This window comes from Choloepus didactylus, chromosome 3 (genome assembly GCF_015220235.1).
Source record: "Choloepus didactylus isolate mChoDid1 chromosome 3, mChoDid1.pri, whole genome shotgun sequence".
Lineage (NCBI taxonomy): Eukaryota > Metazoa > Chordata > Mammalia > Pilosa > Megalonychidae > Choloepus > Choloepus didactylus.
This window is the reverse complement of record NC_051309.1, coordinates 58,209,046-58,233,926: the sequence shown is the minus strand read 5'-3', so window position 1 is coordinate 58,233,926 and position 24,881 is coordinate 58,209,046. Positions and strand designations below refer to the sequence as shown.

General features: G+C 38.0%; 1 protein-coding gene across 1 annotated transcript in view; it reads right to left on the bottom strand.

The window, feature by feature from the left end:
* Positions 1-15,826, bottom strand: part of SRP72 (signal recognition particle 72) — a 45,104-nt gene extending 29,278 nt beyond the window's left edge. The window contains exons 1-8 of the mRNA XM_037829864.1: positions 15,430-15,826; positions 12,882-13,002; positions 11,044-11,167; positions 9,685-9,828; positions 9,494-9,605; positions 1,895-1,926; positions 509-633; positions 366-423 (exon numbers count right to left, since the gene is read on the bottom strand). Coding sequence (XP_037685792.1) covers positions 366-423; positions 509-633; positions 1,895-1,926; positions 9,494-9,605; positions 9,685-9,828; positions 11,044-11,167; positions 12,882-13,002; positions 15,430-15,538 — 825 coding nt within the window. The 5' untranslated portion in view covers positions 15,539-15,826. The remainder of the gene's footprint in view (positions 1-365; positions 424-508; positions 634-1,894; positions 1,927-9,493; positions 9,606-9,684; positions 9,829-11,043; positions 11,168-12,881; positions 13,003-15,429) is intronic.
* Positions 15,827-24,881: the final 9,055 nt, after the last annotated feature.

The following is a 24,881-nucleotide window of genomic DNA, read 5'->3' as shown; positions in this document are numbered from 1 at the left end:
TACTATAGACAGAGAACTTGCATTCCAACTCACTAGATGAAAAACTCATGTAAAACATGCCTGCGCTTAAAGTTTAGAAGTCCAAACAATTTACATCTCTTAATAAATGGAGATTCTGCATATATCATAAATGGGAAAAAAGGGAAGATTTTACAGTCTAGGGTTTGCAACAAGTTTTTATAATTGAAAATATTTGGCAGAATCATCATAATCATTATGATCGTTACATAATCCTCTCCATTGTGATTTTGGTACAACTGGACTTTCTATGTCACAGAAAAAAGTACACTTATCCCAGGACAATGCTGGAGTAATCTGCCTTCAGTGTAAAATGTAAGTGTAGGAAAGACATGGATATTCCATACCTTATTAATGGTAATGATGTTATTTGCAATTACAGCTAGCAATCCCACATCTGTTGGCCTGTGAAAAACAAGCAACAGTCAAAAAGGCACAAACATTTAGAAGAAACCTCATCCCTATAAAAGATTTCATTTTAATTACTTACTTAAGTTTTATTATCTGATTGTAAAGTTGCAAAGCTTCCTCTGTATGACCCTGAAGTTGCAGAATATAGGCCATCTGACCATGAATGATGGCGAGTTCTGCCTGTGGGTCTTCTTCAGTTCCATCCTAAGAGGAAGAAACAGGTTTTCTTTCCTTTAAATTCTCCAAAATGATCATATTTTTACCAAGTGATTGAAGCATTCCAAAGATATACAATCCTAAAAAAGATATAATGTTCAGAAATTTTCCCTTAAAGTTAGTTCTTTGAAGTAACTGCCAGGCAGAGAGGAAAATTTAAATGAGAATGGCAAAAAGACAAATTCTGGAAGAACATGGCAACAAGTTCAGGAATATCATTTATTGTCATTCTCTAGAATCAAGGAATCAAAAAAAAGGTAGTAAAATCAGCTTTCAGGTTTAACTTTTTACAATATACCCCTAAGTTCTGGGAAGATAATCTCATAAGAACACATTACAAAATGTTTCACTCTTAATTCTACCAGAACTGTAACTCAAAGATTACAAGGTTCTAACTAAATATCACTGTACAAAAAAACTTCAAAAGCTGGAACTAATTCTGTAAAAAGTAAAAGTTCTCTTAACTGACTCTCGAGATTAATACATATTTTCCACTGTTTCTAAAAAAAGGTTGCCTTTTGTACAGTGAATGCTCAAGACTAGGAAGCTACCCTCTTTCACCACACCCAGCAATCCTGCTTTCATTTATTTAGTGTATGATGACCAGGAGTCAAATGTGTGTGTTTCCAAATCCATTTGTGACAGTTGGGAATCACAAGGAAAGTATAAAATTTAATTAAATAGTATAGTAACAGAAGATATACAAATCTGAAAAGAGACTTGTTTCAATAAAACCCATGTTGAATTCTCAGAAAAACTCGATAAAGGTGAATTGCTAACAAAACAACTGTTTAATTAGGTGCGAGTCATAAAATGATGAAAGAGTGGTGAAAAAGTTAACATCTATAAGGACTCTACTGAAATTCCTTCATAACTATCTTTAAGATATTGTTCCACTTTAAAAAAAAAACAAACTAGAAATCATAGATTTTAGATTATGTGTGGTTTATAAAAAGAAACACACAAAAATTCCTACTCAAAGATCTTAAAAGATTCTAACATACTAAGATTGGAGAATAAATCTATATTTATATGAATTTAAAATAAAATGTTTAAGGCATGTAAAATTTTTTGTATTATGATTTCTCCCTCTAATAAACTTCATTAATTAACTGATCAAGAAGGCTTTCTACTGTGATTCCTATTTAATGCATCACCATATATTCCAAAAAGTCAATAAATACTACAGTGAGCTTCTTAATTTATATTAAAGTATGAAATATGGGTTTAACAATAGTGGAATACTTACAGTATCTTCTGATAATGAATGGCGGCAAAGATCTATAGGAGAAAAAGTGTTTAAAAAAATTAGTAATGCTGACTTACTTCCATTCCTTCCACCACTCCAAAGAGCAAGAACTTAATGTCTTGGCAAAAGATTTTAAGATAATCTTAATCTTTTTTTTTTTTTATTTTGAAATAAATTCAAAGTTATATGAACAGTTGCAAAAACAATACTAGCCCCATACACAGAATTCCATCATACCCTGACCCCCCTCCCCCGATAGCTCTATCCACCAACTTTAACATGCTGTCACATCGCTATTTCTTTCCCTCCCTCCCTCCCTATCATCCATCATCTATTGCTGTCTTCTGAACATATGAGACTTAGCTGCACACATCCTTGAACATACACTATAATTCACGTATGTACTTCCCATGAACAAGAACATTCTTTTATGCAATTCCATTAAGCGCAGCTAAGAAGTACAAGAGATTCAACAATGACACAAAGCTTACATTCTATACTTCCTTTTCCTTATGTCTCAACTGTGTCCCTTTTGAGCCACCTGTCCTCTATCCTCCAATCCCATCCAAGTTCATCCTTGGCATTCAATTGTCATCTAGTTAGACTGTCTTTTTTTTTTTTTTTTTTTCAGTTGTGGAAACATATACACAGCCTAAATCTTCCCATTCCACCCCCTCCCTAGCCTTCCATTAGTGGGATTAATCACATTTAGAATGTTGTAATCCTCTTTCCCACCATCCATTACTAGAAATTTCCCTTCACCTCAAACAGCAACCCTACACTCCTTTCTTAACTCCCCATTGCCCCTTCCCCCATTTCTCCTAACCCAAACTCTACTTGTCATCTCTATGGTTATATTCTCTGATAATTTCTTTGTGTTTACTGTGGGGCTTAAAATTAACCTCTTAAATCCATATCAATCTTGTTTTTCTTTGATACCACCTTCACTTCAATAGGACACATAAACTATGTTCCTATACCTCTTCATTCCCCCCCCTTTATATAGTTGTCTAAAATTACACATTTTACATTGAGTTCAAAACCACTGATTTGTCCTTAGAGTTTGTGTATTTTATATCATGTAGGAAGTAAATAGTGGAATTACAGTTCAAAAATTATTGACTTCTATTTGTATTCCATTGTGGATGGAGAATGTGCTTTGAGTATATTCAATTTTTTTTTTTTTTTTAAATTTCTTGAGGCTTATGTCGCAGCTTATGGTCCTTTCTGGAGAAGGATCTGTGATCACTAGAGAAAAATGAGTGCCCTGGTGATTTGGGGTGTAAGGTACTATATATGTCTGTTAAAATTCTCTATATCCCTTTCTCCTTTCTTTGTTTCTCTGCTGGTAGATTCTTTAGAATCTGAAGTAGGGCAGGTCTTTTATTGGCAAAGTCTCTCAGCATTTGTTTGTGAAAAATTTAAGCTCTCCCTCGAATTTGAAGGAGAGTTTTGCTGGATAAAATATTCTTGGTTGGAAATTTTTCTCTCTGAGAATTTTAAATATGTCATGCCACTGCCTTCTCGCCTCCATGGCCACTGAGTAGTCACTACTTAGTTTTTTTTTTTTTTTTTTTTTTTTTTTTTTTTTTTTTTTTTTTCATTTTTATTGAGATTGTTCAGATACCATACAATTATCCAAAGATCCAAAGTGTACAATCACTTGCCCCTGGGTACCCTCATACAGCTGTGCATCCATCACACTTAATTTTTGTTCAATTTTTAGAAACTTTTCATTACTCCGGACAAGAAATAAAGTGAAAGATGAAAAAAGAAAAAAAGAAAAGGAAACTCTAATCCTCCCCTATCCCTAACCAACCCCCCTCAATTGTTGACTCCTAGTATTGATATAGTACGTTTGTTACTGTTTATGAAAAAATGTTGAAATACTACTAACTGTAGTATATAGTTTGTAATAGGTATATAGTTCTTTCCTATATGCCCCTCTATTATTAACTTCTAATTGTATTGTCATACATTTGTTCTGGTTCATGAAGTGATTTCTAGTATTTGTACAGTTGATCATGGACATTACCCACCATTAAGAATCAGACAATACCACCAATGTCAAGTGTCTAACATGCCTCTCCTATCCCCCCCTCTTATCTGCATTTACCTTAGTATATCACCTTTGTTACATTAAAGGAAGCATAATACAATGATTCTATTAGTTACAGTCTCTAGTTTATGCTGATTGCATCCCTCCCCCAATGCCTCCCCATTTTTAACACCTTGCAAGGTTGACATTTGCTTGTTCTCCCTCGTAAAAGAACATATTTGTACATTTTATCACAATTGTTGAATACTCTAGATTTCACCAAGTTACACAGTCCCAGTCATTATCTTTCCTCCTTTCTTGTGGTGTCTCACGTGCTCCCCATCTTCCTCTCTCAACCGTATTCATAGTTACCTTTGTTCAGTGTACTTACATTGTTGTGCTACCATCTCCCAAAATTGTGTTCCAAACCACACACTCCTGTCTTCTATCACCCTGTAGTGCTCCCTTTAGTATTTCCTGTAGGGCAGGTATCTTGTTCACAAAGTCTCTCATTGTCTGTTTGTCAGAAAATATTTTGAGCTCTCCCTCATATTTGAAGGACAGCTTTGCTGGATACAGGATTCTTGGTTGGTGGTTTTTCTCTTTCAGTATCTTAAACATATCACACCACTTCCTTCTTGCCTCCATGGTTTCTACTGAGAGATCCGCACATAGTCTTATTAAGCTTCCTTTGTATGTAATGGATCGCTTTTCTCTTGCTGCTTTCAGGATTCTCTCTTTGTCTTTGACATTTGATAATCTGATTATTAAGTGTCTTGGCGTAGGCCTATTCATATCTCTTCTGTTTGGAGTACGCTGCGCTTCTTGGATCTGTAATTTTATGTCTTTCTTAAGAGATGGGAAATTTTCATGAATTATTTCCTCTATTATTGCTTCTGCCCCCTTTCCCCTCTCTTCTCCTTCTGGGACACCAATGATACGTACATTATTGTACTTTGTTTCATCTTTGAGTTCCCGGAGACGTTGCTCATATTTTTTCATTCTTTTCTCCATCTGCTCCTTTGTGTGTAGGCTTTCAGGTGTTTTGTTCTCCAGTTCCTGAGTGTTTTCTTCTGCCTCTTGAGATCTGTTGTTGTATGTTTCCATTGTGTCTTTCATCTCTTGTGTTGTGCCTTTCATTTCCATAGATTCTACCAGTAGGTTTTTTGAACTTTTGATTTCTGCCGTATACAGGTCCAGTGCTTCCTTTACAGCCTCTATCTCTTTTGCAATATCTTCTCTAAACTTTTTGAATTGATTTAGCATTAGTTGTTTAAATTCCTGTATCTCAGTTGAAGTGTACGTTTGTTCCTTTGACTGGGCCATAACTTTGTTTTTCTTAGTGTAGGTTGTAATTTTCTGTTGTCTAGTCATGGTTTCCTTGTTTATCCAAATCAGGTTTTCCCAGACCAGAACAGAGGGAAGAAATATTCAGTATCTGGTTTCCCTGCGGGTGTGTCTTAGAAAATTGCTCCACCCTTTGATGCCTCGGGTCACTGTGCTTTTCTGCCCAGCAGGTGACGCCTGTTAGCCTATAATTCTTGACTGGTGTGAGGAGGTATGGCCGTGTTCCCCCAGGCTCTGGGGTCTGGTTCTGAATGGAAAGGGCCCCACCCCTTTCCTCCTAGAGAAGACAGAGCCCCCAGGTGGAGGTCATTAGCATTTCAATGGTCTCGCTCTCTGCTTGTGGTGTCTCCGCCCTTCCCCGAGTCACAGCCCTGGAAACTTAAAATGACTGGGGCTTTCTCCACTGAGCCGAAAAAGAAACAGATAGTCCCCTTCAGACCCAGTCCAAGACAACCCTCCGGCTCTCCCAGGTCAGTCGTCACCCAAAGCCTCTGTCTGTTTTTTGGGGCTGCGTACCTGTAGTGAGCAGTTCACACTCGCTACTTAAAACCCCAGTTGGAGCTCAGCTGAGCTGTATTCGCTTGCTGGGAGAGAGCTTCTCTGTGGCACCACGCGGCTCCGCAGCTCGGGCTATGGGGGAGGGGGTCTCACGACTTCGTTCCACAGGTTTTACTTACAGATTTTATGCTGTGTTCTCGGGCATTCCTCCCAATTCAGGTTGGTGTACGATGAGTGGATGGTCTCGTTTGTCCCCCCGCAGTTATTCTGGATTATTTACTAGTTGTTTCTGGTTTTTTGTAGTTGTTCCAGGGGGACTGCTTAGCTTCCACTCCTCTCTATGCCGCCATCTTGCCTCAGTATCCACTACTTAGTTTTATGTTGTTTCCTTTGTATGTGGTGAATTGCTTTTCTCTTGCTGCTTTCAGAACTTGCTCCTTCTCTTCAGTATTTGAGAGTCTGATCAGAATATGTCTCGGAGTGGGTTTATTTGGATTTATTCTATTTGGAGTTCGCTGGGCATTTATGCTTTGTGTATTTATATTGTGTAGAAGGTTGGGGAAGTTTTCCCCAACAATTTCTTTGAATACTCTTTCTAGACCTTCACCCTTCTCTTCCCCTTCTGGGACACCAATGAGTCTTAAGTTTGGATGTTTTATTTTATCTATCGTATCCCTGAGATCCATTTCGATTTTTTCGATTTTTTTTCTCCACTCTTTCTTTTGTTCTTTCATTTTCTGTTCTGTGGGCTTCTAGGACACTGAGATGTTGTTCAGCTTCCTCTAGTCTTGTATTGTGAATATCCAAAGTCTTTTTAATTTGGCCAACAGTTTCTTTTATTTCCGTAAGATCTATTTTTTTATTTACTCTTGCAATGTCTTCTTTATGCTCTTCTAGGGTGTTCTTTATGTCACTTATATCCTAGGCCATGGTCTTCTTGATGTCCTTTAAATCCTTTGCCATGTTTTCGTTCCTCGATTGTAGTTCTTTGATTAATTTTGCGAGGTACTGTTTATCTTCCATATCTTGATTGTGTGTTTGGTGTTGGATTCTCCCTATCTTCTGGTTTTATCATATGTGTTAAGATTTTCTGTTGTTTTTGGCCTCTTGGCATTTGTTTTGCTTGATAGGGTTCTTTCAAGTTGTAAAAAAAAAAGGGATATTGATCTAATTTTTCAGAAACACAGTTTGGTGACATACACTTTCTCTAACTAACCAGCAGATGGCATCTGTGAGTCACCTATATCCCTCAAATCAGTTCTCAATCTTGTTCCCGTGGTGTGTGGGGAAATGATTCTTGTGGGTTCAGTTGGAGAACTCAGTTTGGGTGTGTTGCTGGAGCCGTCCGCCCTGAATGTGGGGCGTGTGTACGGGTGGCCAGGGAGGAAGGGCAGTTCTAATATTCAAATCCCCCAGGTTCCCGGAGATTCAAGGCCGCCGCAAGAGTCTAAGCCTTCATTTCAGTTCAGCCCCAGACCCTCTCTCTTGCTGATCCACAAACCACCGGACTTGGCGTAGCGTCCCTGGGTTCTCCAAGCAGGTCCCCCCTGCCAGCCGTGATCCTCCAGGAGCTCAGCCGAGGTAATGCCGTGCTATGTCACCAGTGCGCGCTGTCTCTCAAGGGAAGCCCCAGGCTGCCAGGCCGTGCAGCGGCGCACTCTCAGCCTGAAGCAAAAATGGCTGAATGGGGCGTCTCAGGCCCCTCCTCCTTGCACAGTTCCTCCTTCCCAGCTCCGGGACAACTGGCAGGGCTCTGGGCTGTGGGCATGGCCCTGGGCAGGAGTTTATCCAGCCCTCCGGGTGGCCAGCTGCTAGCCGCGGGGTTTCTTTCTGCTTCTGACTCTCCTCTGCGTTCCCCCAGACCCAAGAGTATCTGCAGTGGGCTATCTTCCCGGCCAGACACTGAGAGGCCGGCCCAGCCCCCTCTTGCTGTGTTTTACTGCATGGTTCCCACAGTCACAGCTGCAGCCACTCCTGGGTTTTTCCCTTTTTTTTTCTTTTTTTTTTTTAAAAGAGCCAGCTGGTCTCCAAATGCTGAACTCTGGCTTCCCCAGACTGCCACGCGGCTGCAGTTCTTCCAGCCAGCTTACTCATTCGTTTCAGAATGCCAACTCCCGGTTTCACCAAGTATACGACCCCTCTGGAGCTAGGAGCTCTTGTCCAGCTGGCGCATCGCTGTAACCGGTATTCTGGGTCACTTTCTGGTTTTTGGCTAGTGTTTTTTATGGAGGTGTTTTTTCGCCCTGTCTCAGCTAGCCGCTATCTTAGTGTCTCCCAATAATCTTAATCTTTATAACAAGTAAATTTGAAATATATTTTTAGCAAATATGCCTCATAAATATCATCAGTCCCTGATTATTCTAGCTCTTTGGCATTTTACTTGCACAGGTAGTATCTATGCTAAACATGTTTTCAAAAGGGCACTTAAAAATTATAAATGCAATATGTTTATCGCACAAAAAAATTCATCATAGAAAAGTACAGACATAACAATCCACCACACAGCAATAACTGCTAGCATTCCAGTTTTTCTTAATGTATATGTACATATGCATTTTTTAATGAAAATGGGATATTATACATACTATTTTGAAACCACCCTTCACCACTTAATATACTGTAGGCAATTTTATGTTATAATAAATCTAAGTCTTCATTTTTAGCAACTGCATGGTAATTCATTCTATTATAGCAAAACTTAAGTCAATTCTCTAATAAGAAATTCATGCCGTTTCTAAATGTTTGTTCTTATAAACATCCCTTCAATAACTATTCATGTAGATACTTACGTGAATTTATCTAATTATTTCCTCAAAATCAGTTTCTAGAAATGGAATTCCTGGATCAAAGGAATTCTTCCACATTGCCAAAATGCTTGCTACAAAGACTGTACTAATTTAACCTGCAAACCAGCAATATATAAAAATGCTCTTCCCCCGTACCACTGTACTGGGCATAATCAAGAAATATTCATTCTTAAACATATTTTTCTTTTTATTATGCTCTAATCTTTGCTCTTTTTTACCCTCAACATTTAAGAGTGAAACATCCTCTTTTACCTTTTTTCCCTCTTCATCCTCTATAGTCCCCATGACATCACTTTTATAGCTTTTAGGGAAAATGTATGCAGAAGAAAAGTCTAAATGTTTCAGGAGCTGAAACCAGACATAAATTCTCTAACAGATAACTTCCATTTTTTCCTAATTAAAAACTTCAAAGCATATAAATATTGTATCTGGGAACATATTAAATAGAGATAAAACATGCTCAAAGGGTGTTATCAATGTATAAAAAGTGTACACTTGCATACATCATGAGCATAGCCATACCATACCATGTTATCGCTGTACAGGAGTATGTGTTTAATAAGAATAATTAATATTTACTGAATGCTTATATTATATGCTGCATACTGCAGTAAGTGCTTAACATTAATTACTCAACTAATTACATTTAAAATTCATGGTAACATTCAAAAACCTACATCTCAAAATTCAAACATTAAGGTCTGGTATAGCTGAAAATGGACAAGTGAGTTGGACAGAAACAGAGAGAGATGGTCAAAATCCCTAAAGAAAGGCTAGATGAAGTTTGAAAAATTCCTACTGCATAAATAACCTGCATTACACTCCACAAAAGTCAAATGCAATTTTTGGAGATAATTTGCAAAGTTATATGCACATTATATTTACATATAATTTTATTAAACTTCCAACCTTCAGCCTTTTGTAGGATTTTCATTGCCTGGTTCAGCTGGCCTTGTCCTATCAGTGCACATGCAGCATTATAGCACAGTTCGTGTGTGCCTTCCTGGAGGCCCAAGTTCTCCTGTTATGGAGCAAAATACCAGTCAAACAGTAGTTGGAAATATTATTTCATGGTTTTGTTGTTATACACAGATACTCACTGGAACCACCTTTTCCCAATTGCTTTGAGCTGCAACAACTGCTGAAAGGTTTGTTTTCCTCTCCTCATCATAATCATCTTGGGAGTTTCGGACGAGATCTCTGTACACAGCCAAGCATTCATCATAGCGTTCCAACCGATATAACTGAAGAGACAAATAGCAAGTAAAAAAATATCAGATGAGAAGATAAACATGTTAAGTCAATAGTACCATACAAATCCTTCCTAGCACCATTAAGTAGGAAACATAATTCAGCATAACAATGGCAAACAACTGTTCTTTCTTTATAATTTTCTTTTGTTAGTTCTGTGTGCTACTAATACTTTCCAAAGGTACTTTTAATCTCTCTCTACTATCGTGCAGAATTGTAGGCATGATTCAGTTTAGAAAAGTCATTTTATTACCTTCATTCTTGAAGTTAACTAAGTACCTAAGTTGTGAAAGAAAATCTTTCTACAAAAGTCAATCCTGTTATATCTAAATCTGAATTACTATAAAAAAATTCTCAAAACACAAAATTATTACCAATCCCCAGTAAACAGGACTAAGATTAGATGATTTTAAAGAAAGACACTATTTCCTAGGAGTTCACTGTAACTATATTTAATATTACTTTGTTTTTCTTTTCCAGAAACCAGGTATTATTCAGGGTAGTCTCAAGTACTGACAACATAATTCCTGCTTATTTCTCAAAGGGCAATAAAAACTGCTACTGTGAGTCAATTAGTCCATCATGTATGATAGAGATTGGTGCCATTCATCAGCCTCAAAATACTGGAATTTTCCCAGCTTATCTTAAGAATTCCTTCTAGACCTGTAATCCATGAACTTGCCCAGATCTTTCAATCCATACTACCTCTTGGTGGTAATACATTCACTACAGCATTATAACCCTAAATTGACATTTTAAAAATCTCTTTAAGGGTTTCTCTGGTTCTAATATATTCATGACTAGATTTCATAGGCTACCTATTTTCATCTAAATTCCTATGCATCCTGAGTTTCTATATTTCAAACTCAGAACAAAATACCAGTTTAATACTACAAAGAAACACTGTTTCAAGATTGTGTAAGTATATAAACTCACTGGCCTTCAACTGTATAACTAAAAACTCCAAATTTCATAGGACAGTTCTTCCATATCTTGAATTTTCTAATTACTGTGAGGACGTTGTTTGTTCCTAGAATGCTAAATATGCAACTCAAGAAATGAATATATTCAAATCTCAAGAAACTGGTTTGGTGGCCAGTTTTGTGGAGCATCAGGATGAGCTGAGGCTCCTCATCCCTGCTCCTTGCTAGAGACAGAGTCATGCTCACTCAAGATGACTGTCAAAAGGTATTTTAAAGTATAATTACCACTTGTCCATAAAGCTCTTTTAGTTTGTCTGTCTGCTGGTTGGCACTTTCTATTGTCTTCAAGGCATTCTCAATTCTGTTCAGCCTGTACTCGCAATATGCCTTCTCAAAGGAAAGAGAGTTACTGAAAAAGGAAAAAACCAATATCTGATTATTAGCTAATACTATAGAGAACTTTCAGTGTGCCAGGCACTGCTCTAAGTATTTGATTTATATTAATTTATTTAATCCTCAGAGGAAGCTGACAAAGAAAGATTAGTACTTGTCTGAAAATCACACAGGTGGGAAGAGGTTGAAAATGATAGTATACCCATTTCCCCGCAGCTCACATGCCAGCTTTCATGGATATTCTTATTAGAATTACTGGTCTTTTAAAACAGACCTTTAAAGAAATCACAAGTCAGCTAAATAACCAGTTTTCTCAGAGACAAAGACAATTGGGACATTATTTTAAATGGGAATTTTAGAAGTTTCTTAAATCCACTCATCAAATAATAAGCCATGTAATGCTTCTTTTAATTTATTCAAGAAGCAAATGATTAGCACAGAAAAATAACCATAAATCTTAAGAGAAAGCAGTACTCTTAACCAAACAACTAATAAACACACAACAACAAAAATACAACTGACATCCATAGACTTAAAAATTCATCTGCATTAATATGTGATACCTGAAAGGTCTCAGTTTGAAGTTCCAAAATCCATAAGGCAAAATATTTATCAAAGCAAAGAGCTTTTACTTCCCTAACAAACATTATTTGAAAATTTTCCTATCTCACAAAATGGCCAAGATTCAAAATATCAAATTTCAGCATAAGCATGTTTAATAGTACAAAGTGGTGTCCCCTTTATTTCCCTTTTATTCTTAATAAAAATTCTAAAAATTAGTTTTTAATCTATAATATATTTATGTGGCTCAATTATGAAAATAAAAAGGTATGTACTCTGAGAGGTTTTGCTATAACTGCTATCCAAACCTATCTTGTTCTTTCTTATCCCCTACAAGTGACTATTTTATTCATTGTTTCTCCTTCTCATATTTAAAGATACAGGCAAATATGGGCAAATAAATGCATTCATAAATTCCTATATCCTCCTCCTCTTATACAAAAGGAAGTATACTCTATATTGCTGTCATCTTATAAACCAGTATCCTATTAAAGAATAAATATACTGAAAACTTTATTGTAAGACAAATTTCTTTTGGGGCTGAGTCATAGCTGCCAAGAAAAATCAAATTACAGTAACAATTCAAAATATAAGTTCAAATTTCATGAATGATAAATGAAATAAATGAAAAAGATTAACAATAATTAAAAACAAAAACAACCCTGCCATATATTCTGACTGCCAAAGAACTCTGAACTGAAAGATCTTGTCCTAAAACCATTAACCTATCCAATTCCCAACAGAGATAGGCACAGAGGTCAGGCTAAGACTGTCATTCCATCCTAGAGACCTCTATTCACTTATGTATCAATGTACTACATATTCTGCCTTCTCTGTCTTCTTTTTTTAAAAATTAAATTTCTATCTAGTCATTCTCTCTATGTTCTCCAAAGACTCTTATTATATTTATGCCCTACATTTCTTCAGTTGACATCCTTCTTAGTGGTTTTGAAGGGAAGACAGGAATTTAAAAAAAAAAGGGTCCTCCAAGTAGAAAAGGACAAAAATCACTATTGCTCCTTCCAGTTTCAGAAATATTACTTCAAGCGAAAGAAAGATACAAAAAAAAGGAAAGAAGGGCAAAATATCAGTGGGGAACAAACCATGGAAGTGGTGACAGCTACAGTAAAAGTGATTCTAATGATTGTAGAAACAATTCTATCACTTACTTGGCTAACACTTTGGTGTGAGTATTGATGACATTCAAGGCTTCCTTGAAACTTCCATTCTGGATAAGGCATACCACTTTACAGTGCAGGGCCGTTACATCATCCTTGTTGATCTGTAGTACTAGTCAACAATTTTAGGAAAGCCATTTTAAAATCCATTCCTTTTCCACATTTCTGTTATGTTTTCCAACACCACCTGACCCAGGAAGCTACATTTTGACATCTTCAGTTTTAACTTAAGAAGCGAGAACAACGAGAGTTTACAACAATGAATTAGATTTTCAAAGAGATATTTTAAAGTCTTAAGGCTCTTTAAAGAGTACAGTGAATACAGGAAAATCAAGAAGGAAGGTGTTTCTCTAACTTTGCTGAGGTGCATGCTACATCCTACATATTTCATTATTTCACAGGGTAAGAAAAGAAAAAAGTTCACGTAGACTCTGGAATCAAATGACTCCATTTTAAGTACAAGTTTCCCACTGAATGCTTTGAGGTTTTGAGAAAGTCTGCCAAATCTCAGTTTTCTGAATTGTGAAATGAGTATGAAAACTACCTACTTTACAAAGTTATTAAGATTAAATGAGAATTTTTGGGAAAGTCTTATATGCTACTAGGGACTACAATATAATGCCAGCTTAGTTCTGAAACCCAGAGGCAATAGCCTCTTCAAGAACATCAGGTAGGTATGTCTCCTTTGCCCTTTTCAACATGAACAGGTTAGGGTGGTCACTGCTTAGACATCCCTGATAATCTGGAAAGTGATTAAACTAGAGGAAGGGGTAGCAACAGACAAGATGGAATTTAACAAAGAATTATGAATACTGAATCTTTAATTTTCTTTTCCTTAGTTGCTAGGATATTAGAATAGTTAGAAGGAAAAAACTGAAATAGAACTGTAACCCATAACATCCTTTGAAATTTGTTATAAAGCTACTTGTTAAATTGTAATTTGAAAGCTGTACCTTTTTGTATGTATGTTAGATTTCACAATAAGAAAATGACTGAAATTATAGTACTATAACTCATAATAACTTTGGAAATCATGCTTTTGGAAGATAGTACCTTTCTGTATATATGTTATGTTTCATAATAAGGAAATAACTGAAACTGGAATTGTAAGCTATAATATTCTTTTGAAATTTGCTAAGTACCTGTTAAATTGCACTTGGAAAGTTATCAATTTTATGTATATATGTTATCTTCTGCAATAAAAAATGATTTAAAAAAGTCTTATACACTATAAAATACAATAGAAACAATTTATCTTGCTGATAATATTTCCAAATGCCTTTCAAAATTTCCCTCTTCACTTAATATGACCAAAGACAAGTACCAGGGAGGACTCAGGTGACCAAGTTGCAGCGCCAAACAGCTGCTCAGTGTCAAAATGACCAGGATCACTTCCCTTGCTCTTGGGCAACTATAGGAGTCCAATTCTTAGTCTAAGAATCCAAGGAATTTCAACCAATTAAAAAAATTTATATTGGTGTACAAACTGACATCTCTGCTGGTTAAAGAACTACAAAATACTACACTACTACTGTAGTAAGTATTGGTTGCTGTATAGTATTGGTTGCAGGCCTATCCATGGGGTAGTTTATTCAAATCAAGTTTCTAATTAGTAGCTACTTTCCTCAATGCTTGAAATCATCAAGGATGAGTGTGAACACAATCACTACTTTCCACATTAACCCAGCAAAGTTACTGAACAAAATTTTTTAAACAACCCTGCATGTTATGGACTGTGAATACTGCTTGAAACACCCAAACCCTGTCCTGCTAATTACTATTCCAAATCCACTAAATACATTAAAAATCATGGCCGTATTACAGTTATGTAATAAATGATAATATAATGAAACTCACACCGAAAGCAGTAAAACTTGAAATTACCACTTACGGGACAAAAATCAGGCCAAACTTTTCTTCCTACATCATTTCAAATGTTGGTGCTTTCACACATGCATTTTCTGGCTTATTAACAGGAGAGTCTATCTGTGGGAATGATACGCCTGACACACAGATCCAGCCCTTCCTCTGCCCCCCTCCACCCGCCGAATCAGTACAGCTTTCACCTTGTCAGTACCAGCTTTTAAGTTACGTGTCCCAGACAGGTTCTTCCCGCCGTCCTCTCCGACCGAGAAAGCAAACTCTCGACACTGTCTTTATCAACAGTTCAAGAGGAAAAGGAAGATGAATAGAAGGCAATTTGGAATACTTGAGAAATAAGACGTAAAAGCAGAGAAGTCATATAAGAAAACAGATCGGAAGACGGGACCGGAGTTGCGGTCTCTTTAAATCCCTCCCTCGCTCCCCGCGAGGAGTGAAGGGGGAAGTACACGTGGCTTTGAGCAACCTGGGACCCCAAACTGCCAGATGGATTTACAGGGTCTGTGAACCGCACCCACCGGGTGTTCTAAGCCTGAACCCTGAGCGACCTGGTCTCTCTCCTCCCGGCGTATACCCGGATCAGGGGCGCGCGCGCGCCGGAAGGAAATCGCGTCCGCCAGTGGGCCGAGGCCTGCCCGGCGCCGGTTCCCGCACTCACTTTTGTTGACTGTCTTGAGAGCGCGCGTGAAGTCGCCGTTTTGGCCATAACGGTTCACTTCACTCCAGAGCGCAGGCACCGAAACCCCCCCGCTGCTGCCACTCGCCATCTTGGAGGAGACGCGAAGAGGGTAGGGGCGACCCCTCCCCCGGAAGCGGATCTTGGTGGAGGCCGAGCGCAGGGGGAAGCTGGCGGTTGCTAAGCGTCGTGGAGTTGGGGCCGTCTTCTTTCCTGAGTCCGTGTTAGAGGCCTAATTTTCCGCCCTGGTGGCAAGAGGTTTATGTGGGTGGAGTCGTTTCAGCTATATCTTCAATGAAGCCGGTCTGGAGGAAAGAGGTGTCGGACCCCGGAGAAGGTTAAGTGGTTCACGGAATAGTTTCGGCTCAAAACAGCGTACTTTTCCTGAGCGACCACTGCGGATGAGGTGGCGTCCTAAGCTAACGAGGCGGAGCTTGGCGTCGTCCCTCCCCGCAAGGTGCTTAAGTAATATGGGAAAGTCTCATGGCAAAAGAATACCAACTAAAAACCTTAGGGAGTGAGTTGAAGGAGAAGGGTCGGCACAGCTTCTCGATGGTGGTTGAGAATACTTAATATAAGTATTTAAAAGGATCTCGGAAGATGATTAGGAATACCGGGGTTGGGTTCTGCGGGGGGGGGGGGAGGGGGGAGCGGAGGTGGGGAGGGCAGTCCGGCAGAGAAGAGAAAGTGAGCAAAGGGACAAGACGCAGAAAAGAATCCCCACGTGCAAAGCATGTTTGGGGAAAACCCGTTGGCTGTCTTTTGGGAACAGTCGGCAATAAGCCAGAAGGATAATGTGCTTTGGGGTAAGAATTCCCCAGCAGATCTTGGCACTGCGATTCACTGGCTGCCTTAGGATTCATAAGTTCCTTAATTTTTCAGAGTTTAACTTTTCCAGACTAGAAAAGGGCTAATATTTAATAATTGTTGTAGGGATAAAAGATAATTAATGCATCCTGGCACATAGTAAGCCCTCAGGTTAACCCTCAGGTAAACGGGATTTAGGGATTGTATAAGACCTTAAATATAGAGGTGTTCAAACGTCAAAGGGGAGTGGGTATCGAGGATATTTGAGAGTGACATAACATTTTATTGGACGCCATCTCTGTAGACTCATGTCTTGTCACAGATCTCATAATTTGCCACTTCTTGTCTCTTTCCTTCTCTCAGCAGCCTAGCTAACTCCTTCGGTATTTCAGTATCCTTTTGGTTTAAAAGTTACTTCTTTGAGGAAACCTTTGGCCTTGTGGGCAGGGCAGTGTTTCCCTGTTATACACTTTTACAGTGCTCTCTCCTTCTGAGCAGTGATGATAATTGTAATTCTTAGTTTAAGGCCTATCTCTGTCTCTAGATGGACTATAAGTTACACAAAACCAGGGATCATATTTATCTTCCTGAGTGCAGTATCCCTCCCTAGGATCAAGCCCACTTCCTGACACATAATTGGTATTCAGATTTTTAACTAACAATGAATTTTTACTTCTTAATTCTCTCCGAATCTGTGAGTCCCTTGAGGGCAGAAACTTTGTGCAGCTCCTGGTTATGTCCTGCTCATGATTATGTCCTTTGGTGCCTGGCACATTTTATGTCTGGTCAGTATAGTGCAGTGCAAAGGCAGTATTAACGGTCAAATGAACTCGAAGCAGAGGAGGGTATAATTCCTGTGAATTAGTCAAGACCATGGGAAGTGTTAGGGCTTTTACTGCCTGTGGATTTGTTGCAGGTTTCAGGCCAATTATGCCTAGGTTTCAGGGGGGTTACAGGAGTCCCAGAAGACATTTGGTATACCCAAAATTTTGTTGACTGAATTTTTCTGAAAAAAGGTTTTGTAGCTTCCATTGAATTGTCTGAAGTATCATACGACTCTGCTACCAAAAAAGTTAAAAAGCACTGTTTCAGTATTGCCTGCCTAACTTTTCAGAACATTGACTTTATATGACTACTGACAGTCTGATCCCGTATATTTTGTAGCTTCTAAAAATTCTTCAGAATTTCAGAACCTTTGATAGTTCCCTTCCCTGTTTTCCAGCACTGCTGTGGATTCTTGTTTCTATTTAGTCTTGTCATTTTAATGGAGCTTCATGGTAAACAAGATAGAAAAATATGGACTTAATCTGCCGTTTTTTGAGCAGGAGTCTTCCAAACCAGAGTGATCTTTTAAAGCAAGTGTCTGATGCTACTTTCCTACCCTTAGGATAAAATCCAAGGTACAATTCCTAACATGTAGGGGGCTTTATGATATGGCCTCACTTTACCACCTTCCCACCAGACATAGGTCGGTCCCCACTCCCCTTGCAGTATATATTCTAATATTAAATGATGTGTAATTCCTTGTCACCATTTCTCTGGGAACTTGCACATTTATGTATTCACTAAATGTCTGTGGAGTGCCTTGTATGTGCTAAGGAAACAGTTAACAGCAACAACAACAAAAGCTCAGTGTACTCATGGGATTTATTTTCTAGTTGGGGAGATAAGCAAACAAATATATACTATGTTTAATGGTAATAAATTCTATGAAGGAAATTAATGAAAGGCAAAAGGGATTGAAGATGATGGACTGTGGAGAGTTAAAGAGTCCTTTCCTTTTCACTCACAAGCCCTCCTTTGTGCACTCACAATACTCGATCCTTATTCCATATTAAGACTTGATGTAATGTTTTGAAATTGCTCCTAAAAGATTCCAAGTCATTGAGGACAGAAATTGAATCTTATCTTCATTGTATCCCCAGGATTTCGCATAAAGTAGGTACTTAAAAATTTATTTTTGCATGAATGGATGTAGCCATTTAGGTTTCAGGAAGCTTTCATGTACAGCATCTTATGTTATTTTGTCATCAACTCTGTGAGGCAAGCAGAAGAGATATTTAAAACCACTTTATAAATGAGAACTGAAGCTCAAAGAGTGATGTGCCCAAGGAAATTTCCATTCCACTGCTATTTTCAATTTACCACAATGCTAGCGTTAACAACTCCACTCCAGGTGTTTGAGGGCGTAATAAGTTAAGCAAGCATTTTCATCTAAATTTGCTAGCTGCCTGTGTCTGTTCCCAGAATCTCCCCAACCTGGAGAATAGTTCTGCATGTTCCTGTGCAAATGGCTTACCCTTGAATACTGGGATTGATGAAAGTAATTTGGATGGTGTGCCGGTTTGAATGTATTGTGTCCCCCAAATGCCATTATCTTTGTAGTTTTGTGGGGCAGGCGTTTTGGTGATGGTTGGATTTGCTTAGAATGTGCCCCACCCAGCTGTGGGAGATGATTCTGATGAGATGTTCCCATGGAGGTGTGGCCCCGCCCATTCAGGGTGGGCCTTGATCTGTGGAGCTATATAAATGAGCTGAATCGGGTGGGGGAGGAAAGGGAGTGCAGCTGGGAGTGATGTTTTGAAGAGGAGCAAGCTTGCTAGAGAGGAACGTCCTGGGAGAAAGCCGTTTTGAGGCCAGAGCTTTGGAGCAGACGCCAGCTGCCTTCCCAGCTAACAGAGGTTTTCTGGATGCCGTTGGCCATCCTCCGGTGAAGGTACCTGATTGCTGAGGTGTTACCTTGGACGCTTTGTGGCCTTAAGACTGTAACTGTGTAGTGAAATAAACCCCCGTTTTATAAAAGCCTATCCATCTCTGGTGTTTTGCATTCTGCAGCATTAGCAAACTAGAACAGATGGGAAAGGAATTTGGAAACTTTGGAACCACCCAAGGATGTCTTAAAAACAGCCAGGTTGACCACCTCTGTGCCATTGGCTTTCTAAGGAATGTGCTAAAGATGGGAGGGGAGAGTTTGTGGATACTCCATGGCATGGCATGCTTTATTTGAGCCCAGTTATGCTCTTTCTGCCCCCTTTTCCCCATATTTTTAGCAATTAAACAAGCTGATGTTAATATTGAATTCAAGCTCATTTTCATGATGCTACCATTCAGTCTTCTACATAGTCTACCACCAAATGGATATTACATAATGCATTCATGTGCCAGGAACTGTTCTATATGCTTTATGTATATTTAATTCTCATAACAATTTTGTGAAGTGCTGTTATTAGTCACATTTTATAGATGAGGGAATTGAAGCACAGAAAATTTAAGTAACTTGTTGAATGTCACATCATTTTTCACCTGGACTACAATAGTTTTTTTTTATCTATATCTTCTAATCTGCTGTTCATGGTGAATTAAAAATAAATAAATTTGAAAGTAGCATTTGAAAATATTTCATCTTAAAAATGCATGATTTGCTTATTCTAGTTATTGTTTGTTGATTTGGAGGCTTTGAGGTCAGCCCACTAAATAATTCAGTTTGTTTGGTACAAACTTTATGAATCTAATAGAAAGCAGTGTTGTTGAAAATAGGTATCAATTGAAAACAGAGAGCAGTATCAGCTATTCCCAGAGGGAAAAGACAATAATAAAACCAGTCAAGCATTACACAGCCGAGCCTGCCAAATGCCATTAGAGTGGAGAAAAAAAGTAAAGGAACATGGTAGGAAAGAAGCACTTTGCTTTATTGTTTTTCCCTCCTCAAGACCAACAAAACAAAAACTGGTAAGGGGTATGGAGGAGACATTTACAGAATAAGGATAATAAAATCTAAAATTAATCAAGCCACCTTCACCATTTTCTTAGGGCTGGAGTTACTCATTTTTATTGTTTTAACTTTTTATTTTAAAATAATTTCAAACTTACAGGGCAGTTGCAAAAATAATACAAAACCCATACAGAGAGAACTTCAATATATTCTTTACCCAGATACTCTTTTAACATTTTGCCACATTTGTATCTATTTACCTATTTTCTAAACATTCAAGAGGAGGTTGCATACATCGTTCTAGTTTGCTAATGCTGCCTGAATGCAAAACACCAGAAATGGATTGGCTTTTATAAAAGGGGGTTTATTTGGTTACAAAGTTACAGTCTTAAGGCCATAAAGCGTCCAAGGTAACACATCAGCAATTGGGTACCTTCACTGGAAGATGGCCAGTGGCGTCCGGAAAACCTCTGTTAGCTGGGAAGGCACGTGGCTGGCATCTGCTCCAAAGTTCTGATTTCAAAATGGCTTTCTCCCAGGATGTTCCTCTCTAGGCTGCAGTTCCTCAAAAATGTCACTCTTAGTTGCTCTTGGGGCATTTTTCCTCTCACAGCTTCTCCGGAGCAAAAGTCTGCTTTCAATGGCTGTCTTCAAACTGTCTCATCATCTGCAGCTCCTCTCTCAGTTCTTCTCAAGTGTCCCTCTTGGCTGTAGCTCCTCTTCAAAATGTCACTCACAGCTGCACTGACTTCCCTCTGTCCATCAGCTCATCTATATGGCTCCAGTGACTCAACTTAGACCCACCCTGAATGGGTGGAGCAACACCTCCATGGAAATTAGCCAATCAGAGTCATCACCCACAGCTGGGTGGGGCACATCTCCAAAGAAACACTCAAAAGAAATCTAATCAACACTGATAACGTCTGCCTGCACAAGATTACATCAAAGATAATGGCGTTTGGGGGACACAATACATTCAAACTGGCACAATCATGCTCCATGAACAATGAATACGTCCATATATATTTCCTAAGAGCAAGAATATTTGCTTACATAACCTTATTAAGAAATTTAAGAGTGATATGAAGCATGTAGTCTATATTCTGTTTTCTCAATTGTCCCAAAATGTCTTTTGGGCATTTTCTCCTGTTAGATCCAGTCCAGGATTGTGTATTGCATTTAATTATTGTCTCTCTAGTTTCTTTTTACTTGTGGAAGTATATATCCCCCCAAAATTTCCCATCTCAACCACTCCCAAACATACTATTCCGTGAGATTAATCACATTCATGTTGTGCTACCCTCACCACCATCCATTACAAAAGCTTTTCCATCATCCCAAACAAACCCTGCACCCATTATGCATTAACTTCCCATTCCCACCACCTGTCCACTCTGCGACACTGCTTTCTGTCTCTGAATTTGCATATTCTAGTTATTTCATGTAAGTGGAATCATACAATATCTACCCTTTTGTACCTGACTTATTTCACTCAATATGATGTTTTCAAGGTTCGTCCTTGCTTTAGCATATATCAGAATTCCTCTTTAAGGCTGCATATTCCATTGTATGTGTGTTTTACGTTTTGTTTATCCATTCATCTGGTGATGGACATTTGGGTTGCTTCCACCTTTTGGCTATTGTGAATAATACCATTTTGAACATTGGTATTATCTGTTCAAGTCTCTGCTTTTAATTCTCTTGGGTATATACCTAGAAGTGAGGTTGCAGGCTCATATAGTAACTCTGAGAAACTGCCAAACCGTTTGCCATAACCCTTGAACCATTTTACATTACCAACACCATGTTAGGGTTCCTATTTCTCTACATCTTTGCCAATACTTTTTTTTTTTTTAATAGCCATTTTAGTGAGTGTGAAATGGTATCTCGTGCTTTTGATTTGCATTTCCCTAGTGGCTAATATTGTTGAGCATCTTTTCACATGCTTACTGACCATTTGTATATTTGGAGAAATGTCTATTCAAGTACTTTGCCCATTTTTTAATTAGGTTTTTTGTCTTTTTGTTGTTGAGTTGTGGAGTTTTTATATATTCTAGATATTAAACCTTTATCAGATATATGGTTTCCAAACATTTTCTCCCATTCTGTTGGTTCTTTTCACTTTCTTGATAAAGTCCTTTGATGCTCAAAGTATTGATGAAGTCCAGTTTGTCTTTTTTCATTTGTTCCTTTAGAGTAGTTTCTTAACCATGTCCTAGCTTCTCCTCTTATCTACACAATAGCCAGAGAGAACTTTTAGACATGTTAAAGATGTGCCCTGGCTTAAGCTTTTCAATGGCTTTTCCTATCATATTTCTGTGGCCTATTGGCCCTAAGTGATTCTAGCCTTGTTTACACCATCATCATCTAATGGCACACTTGCTCAGTGCTCTAGCAACGCTGGCATTTTTTGTAAGTCTTCAAAATGGCCACGCTTGTTTTTACTTCCTATTTCCTTAATCTAGTTGGAAAAAAAGCTATTTCTCCACATCTTTACATGGCTTATCACATCGATTTGCTTTGTTCAGAAACTCTGTCTCATCCCCATCACTGTTCTCTCATCTTGCATATTCTTCATAGGCACTTATACTGCCCTGAATTTATTCTATTTATGTTTTTATGTAGCCTTTTGGTTTGGGGTGCCCACGGACTGACAAGAAATGGGTAGTTGAAAAAAATGCAAGTCTGCAGGCACAGAGGTGGGAGTTAGTAATTCCAGTTTTTGCAGGAGTGAATAAAAATTAATCAGTAAACAAGTCAGAGAACCAATAGTAGGGAACACCAATTCTTAAGAAAAAAGAAATCTCTATGAGAAATGATCACACTGAGGTTAGAATCTCATGGTAAATAAGATAAAAAAGAAGTGGTGAGTTGAATCATACCACAAGGATCAGGTGAAACAAGTAGGAATAAATAGCAGTTTTTGAAGATTGGGGTGGGGTGTGTTTGTGAGAAGTGTAGAACATGGATGCCAGTGGCAAGGGTCTTGCCAAGATTTCTTGTGGCAGGGACTCAACATTTTTAGGGGACATAGATCCCTTTAATTAAAAAATGATTCCCCGTTTCATAAAAATGAATATATGCAAGAAGTTATACATAAGTTTTAAAAAAGGGTTCATGGACACCCAGATTAAAATATGGTGACCTTTGGAAATCCTTGAGGCTGCATAATGTAACTCAGTGATTTCCAAACACTGGTTTATGGATTGATGATGAACTATTATGATTTCACTGATCCTCAAGAGAGAAATAAAATATAGCAAAATAAGGCTAATTTTATATAATTTGAAGATTTCCCTATTCTGTGATTTCCTCCTTCCTACCTTTTGCAAGTTTTTTATTGAACTGATTGGTATAGTATATAGTACTCCCTGAGGGAGCAGGGAATCCCAGGCTAGCCATGGAATATATGAAAAACATATCTTCTTTCTCTCCTGTTGAGGAGCGCTGAATTCAGAAGCAAAAGAGCCAGTACAGGAAGAGATTAAGAGAAAAGAGGTAAATGATGATGAACTCAATTTACATCACCTACCAAAAATATGCATTTGATGAATATGGCAAAGAAAAAAGGAGGAAACACTGTGCAAGATGAACTCAGATGAAATAATGCCTCAGCTATGTATGTTACTACCCAGGCCATACAATGGGATAGCACATTTCATCTCTGTGACAACTATTCCTTTAGAAGTGAATCCTCCTAGATACACTGCCTAGCCTTCTATTATTACAAGAAAGAAACTATTTGTGAAAATCACAGTAGGTAGGCTAGGCTGGTCATTTTTGTTGTGGCTAAAATGTGTATTATCAATTTAAAAAATTTTAAGATACAGAAGTACCCAGCTTACCGAGTTATATAGCCAAATAGTACTTAGGATAACAAAGGTCACACACACACACACACACACACACAAATAGTACTTAGGATAACAAAGGTCACACACACACACACACACACACACACACACACCAGGGTGGGGAGGGGGAATTTGCCCTGACACACATCAGAGGCCTTGGAAAAGTTCCCTATGGCTCCCACGGTGGTCTTTCATTTCATGTCTCCCTTCTACCCCCAGCACTATCAGAAGCAATCTAACTTGTCTTTAAAAAAATGCAGAAACAAAACATATCTATCAGCGTGATTGTGTTTGGAAAGGCAAGGTTTAGGATCTGTATGTCACTAGAAGGAAAGCTAGAGGACAGAACATGAGAGTATAACACAGTGAACCCTGCTGTGGACAGTGACTGATGAACAGTACAAATATTAAGACTGTTCTTTCAAGAACTATAACAAATGTACATCACTATTATAAGGAGTTAATAATAGAGTGGTATATGGGGAAAAATGTACCTAATGCAAACTGTGGACTATAGTTAACTAATATTTTAATATTCTTTAATCAACTTTAACAAGTGAACCACACCAATGCTAAGGGATTGGAGTTTTTCTTTATGGAGTGATAAAAATGTTCTTATTTATTATGGTGATGAATATAAAACTATCTGATAATACTGTGAACTACTGATTGTATTCTTTGAGTGGACTGTATGGTGTGGGAACATATCAATAAAACTGCTAAAAGAAAACCATATCTATCTGAGATACTGGTTGTAAATTAAAAAACAAGCCCTTAGAATTTTGTAAAAACCATAATGTAAACGGGGATTATATTGATTTTACCACTCTCTTTTAGTATATAACCATTCTATCTTTCTATAATTTATGGGTGAAGATTTAGAAGGTCAAATAGTAACTTCAGCAATCTATAATAGGATATTATTAGCATTTAAGAAATGAATTTCTTAATGTTATCTACTTAACACTGACCATATAGTGAGTAAAAAGGATTAATCTAAAAATGTCCTTATGGTAACTTCACTACTTATAAAGTAATATATTGATAAATACGTACAGATG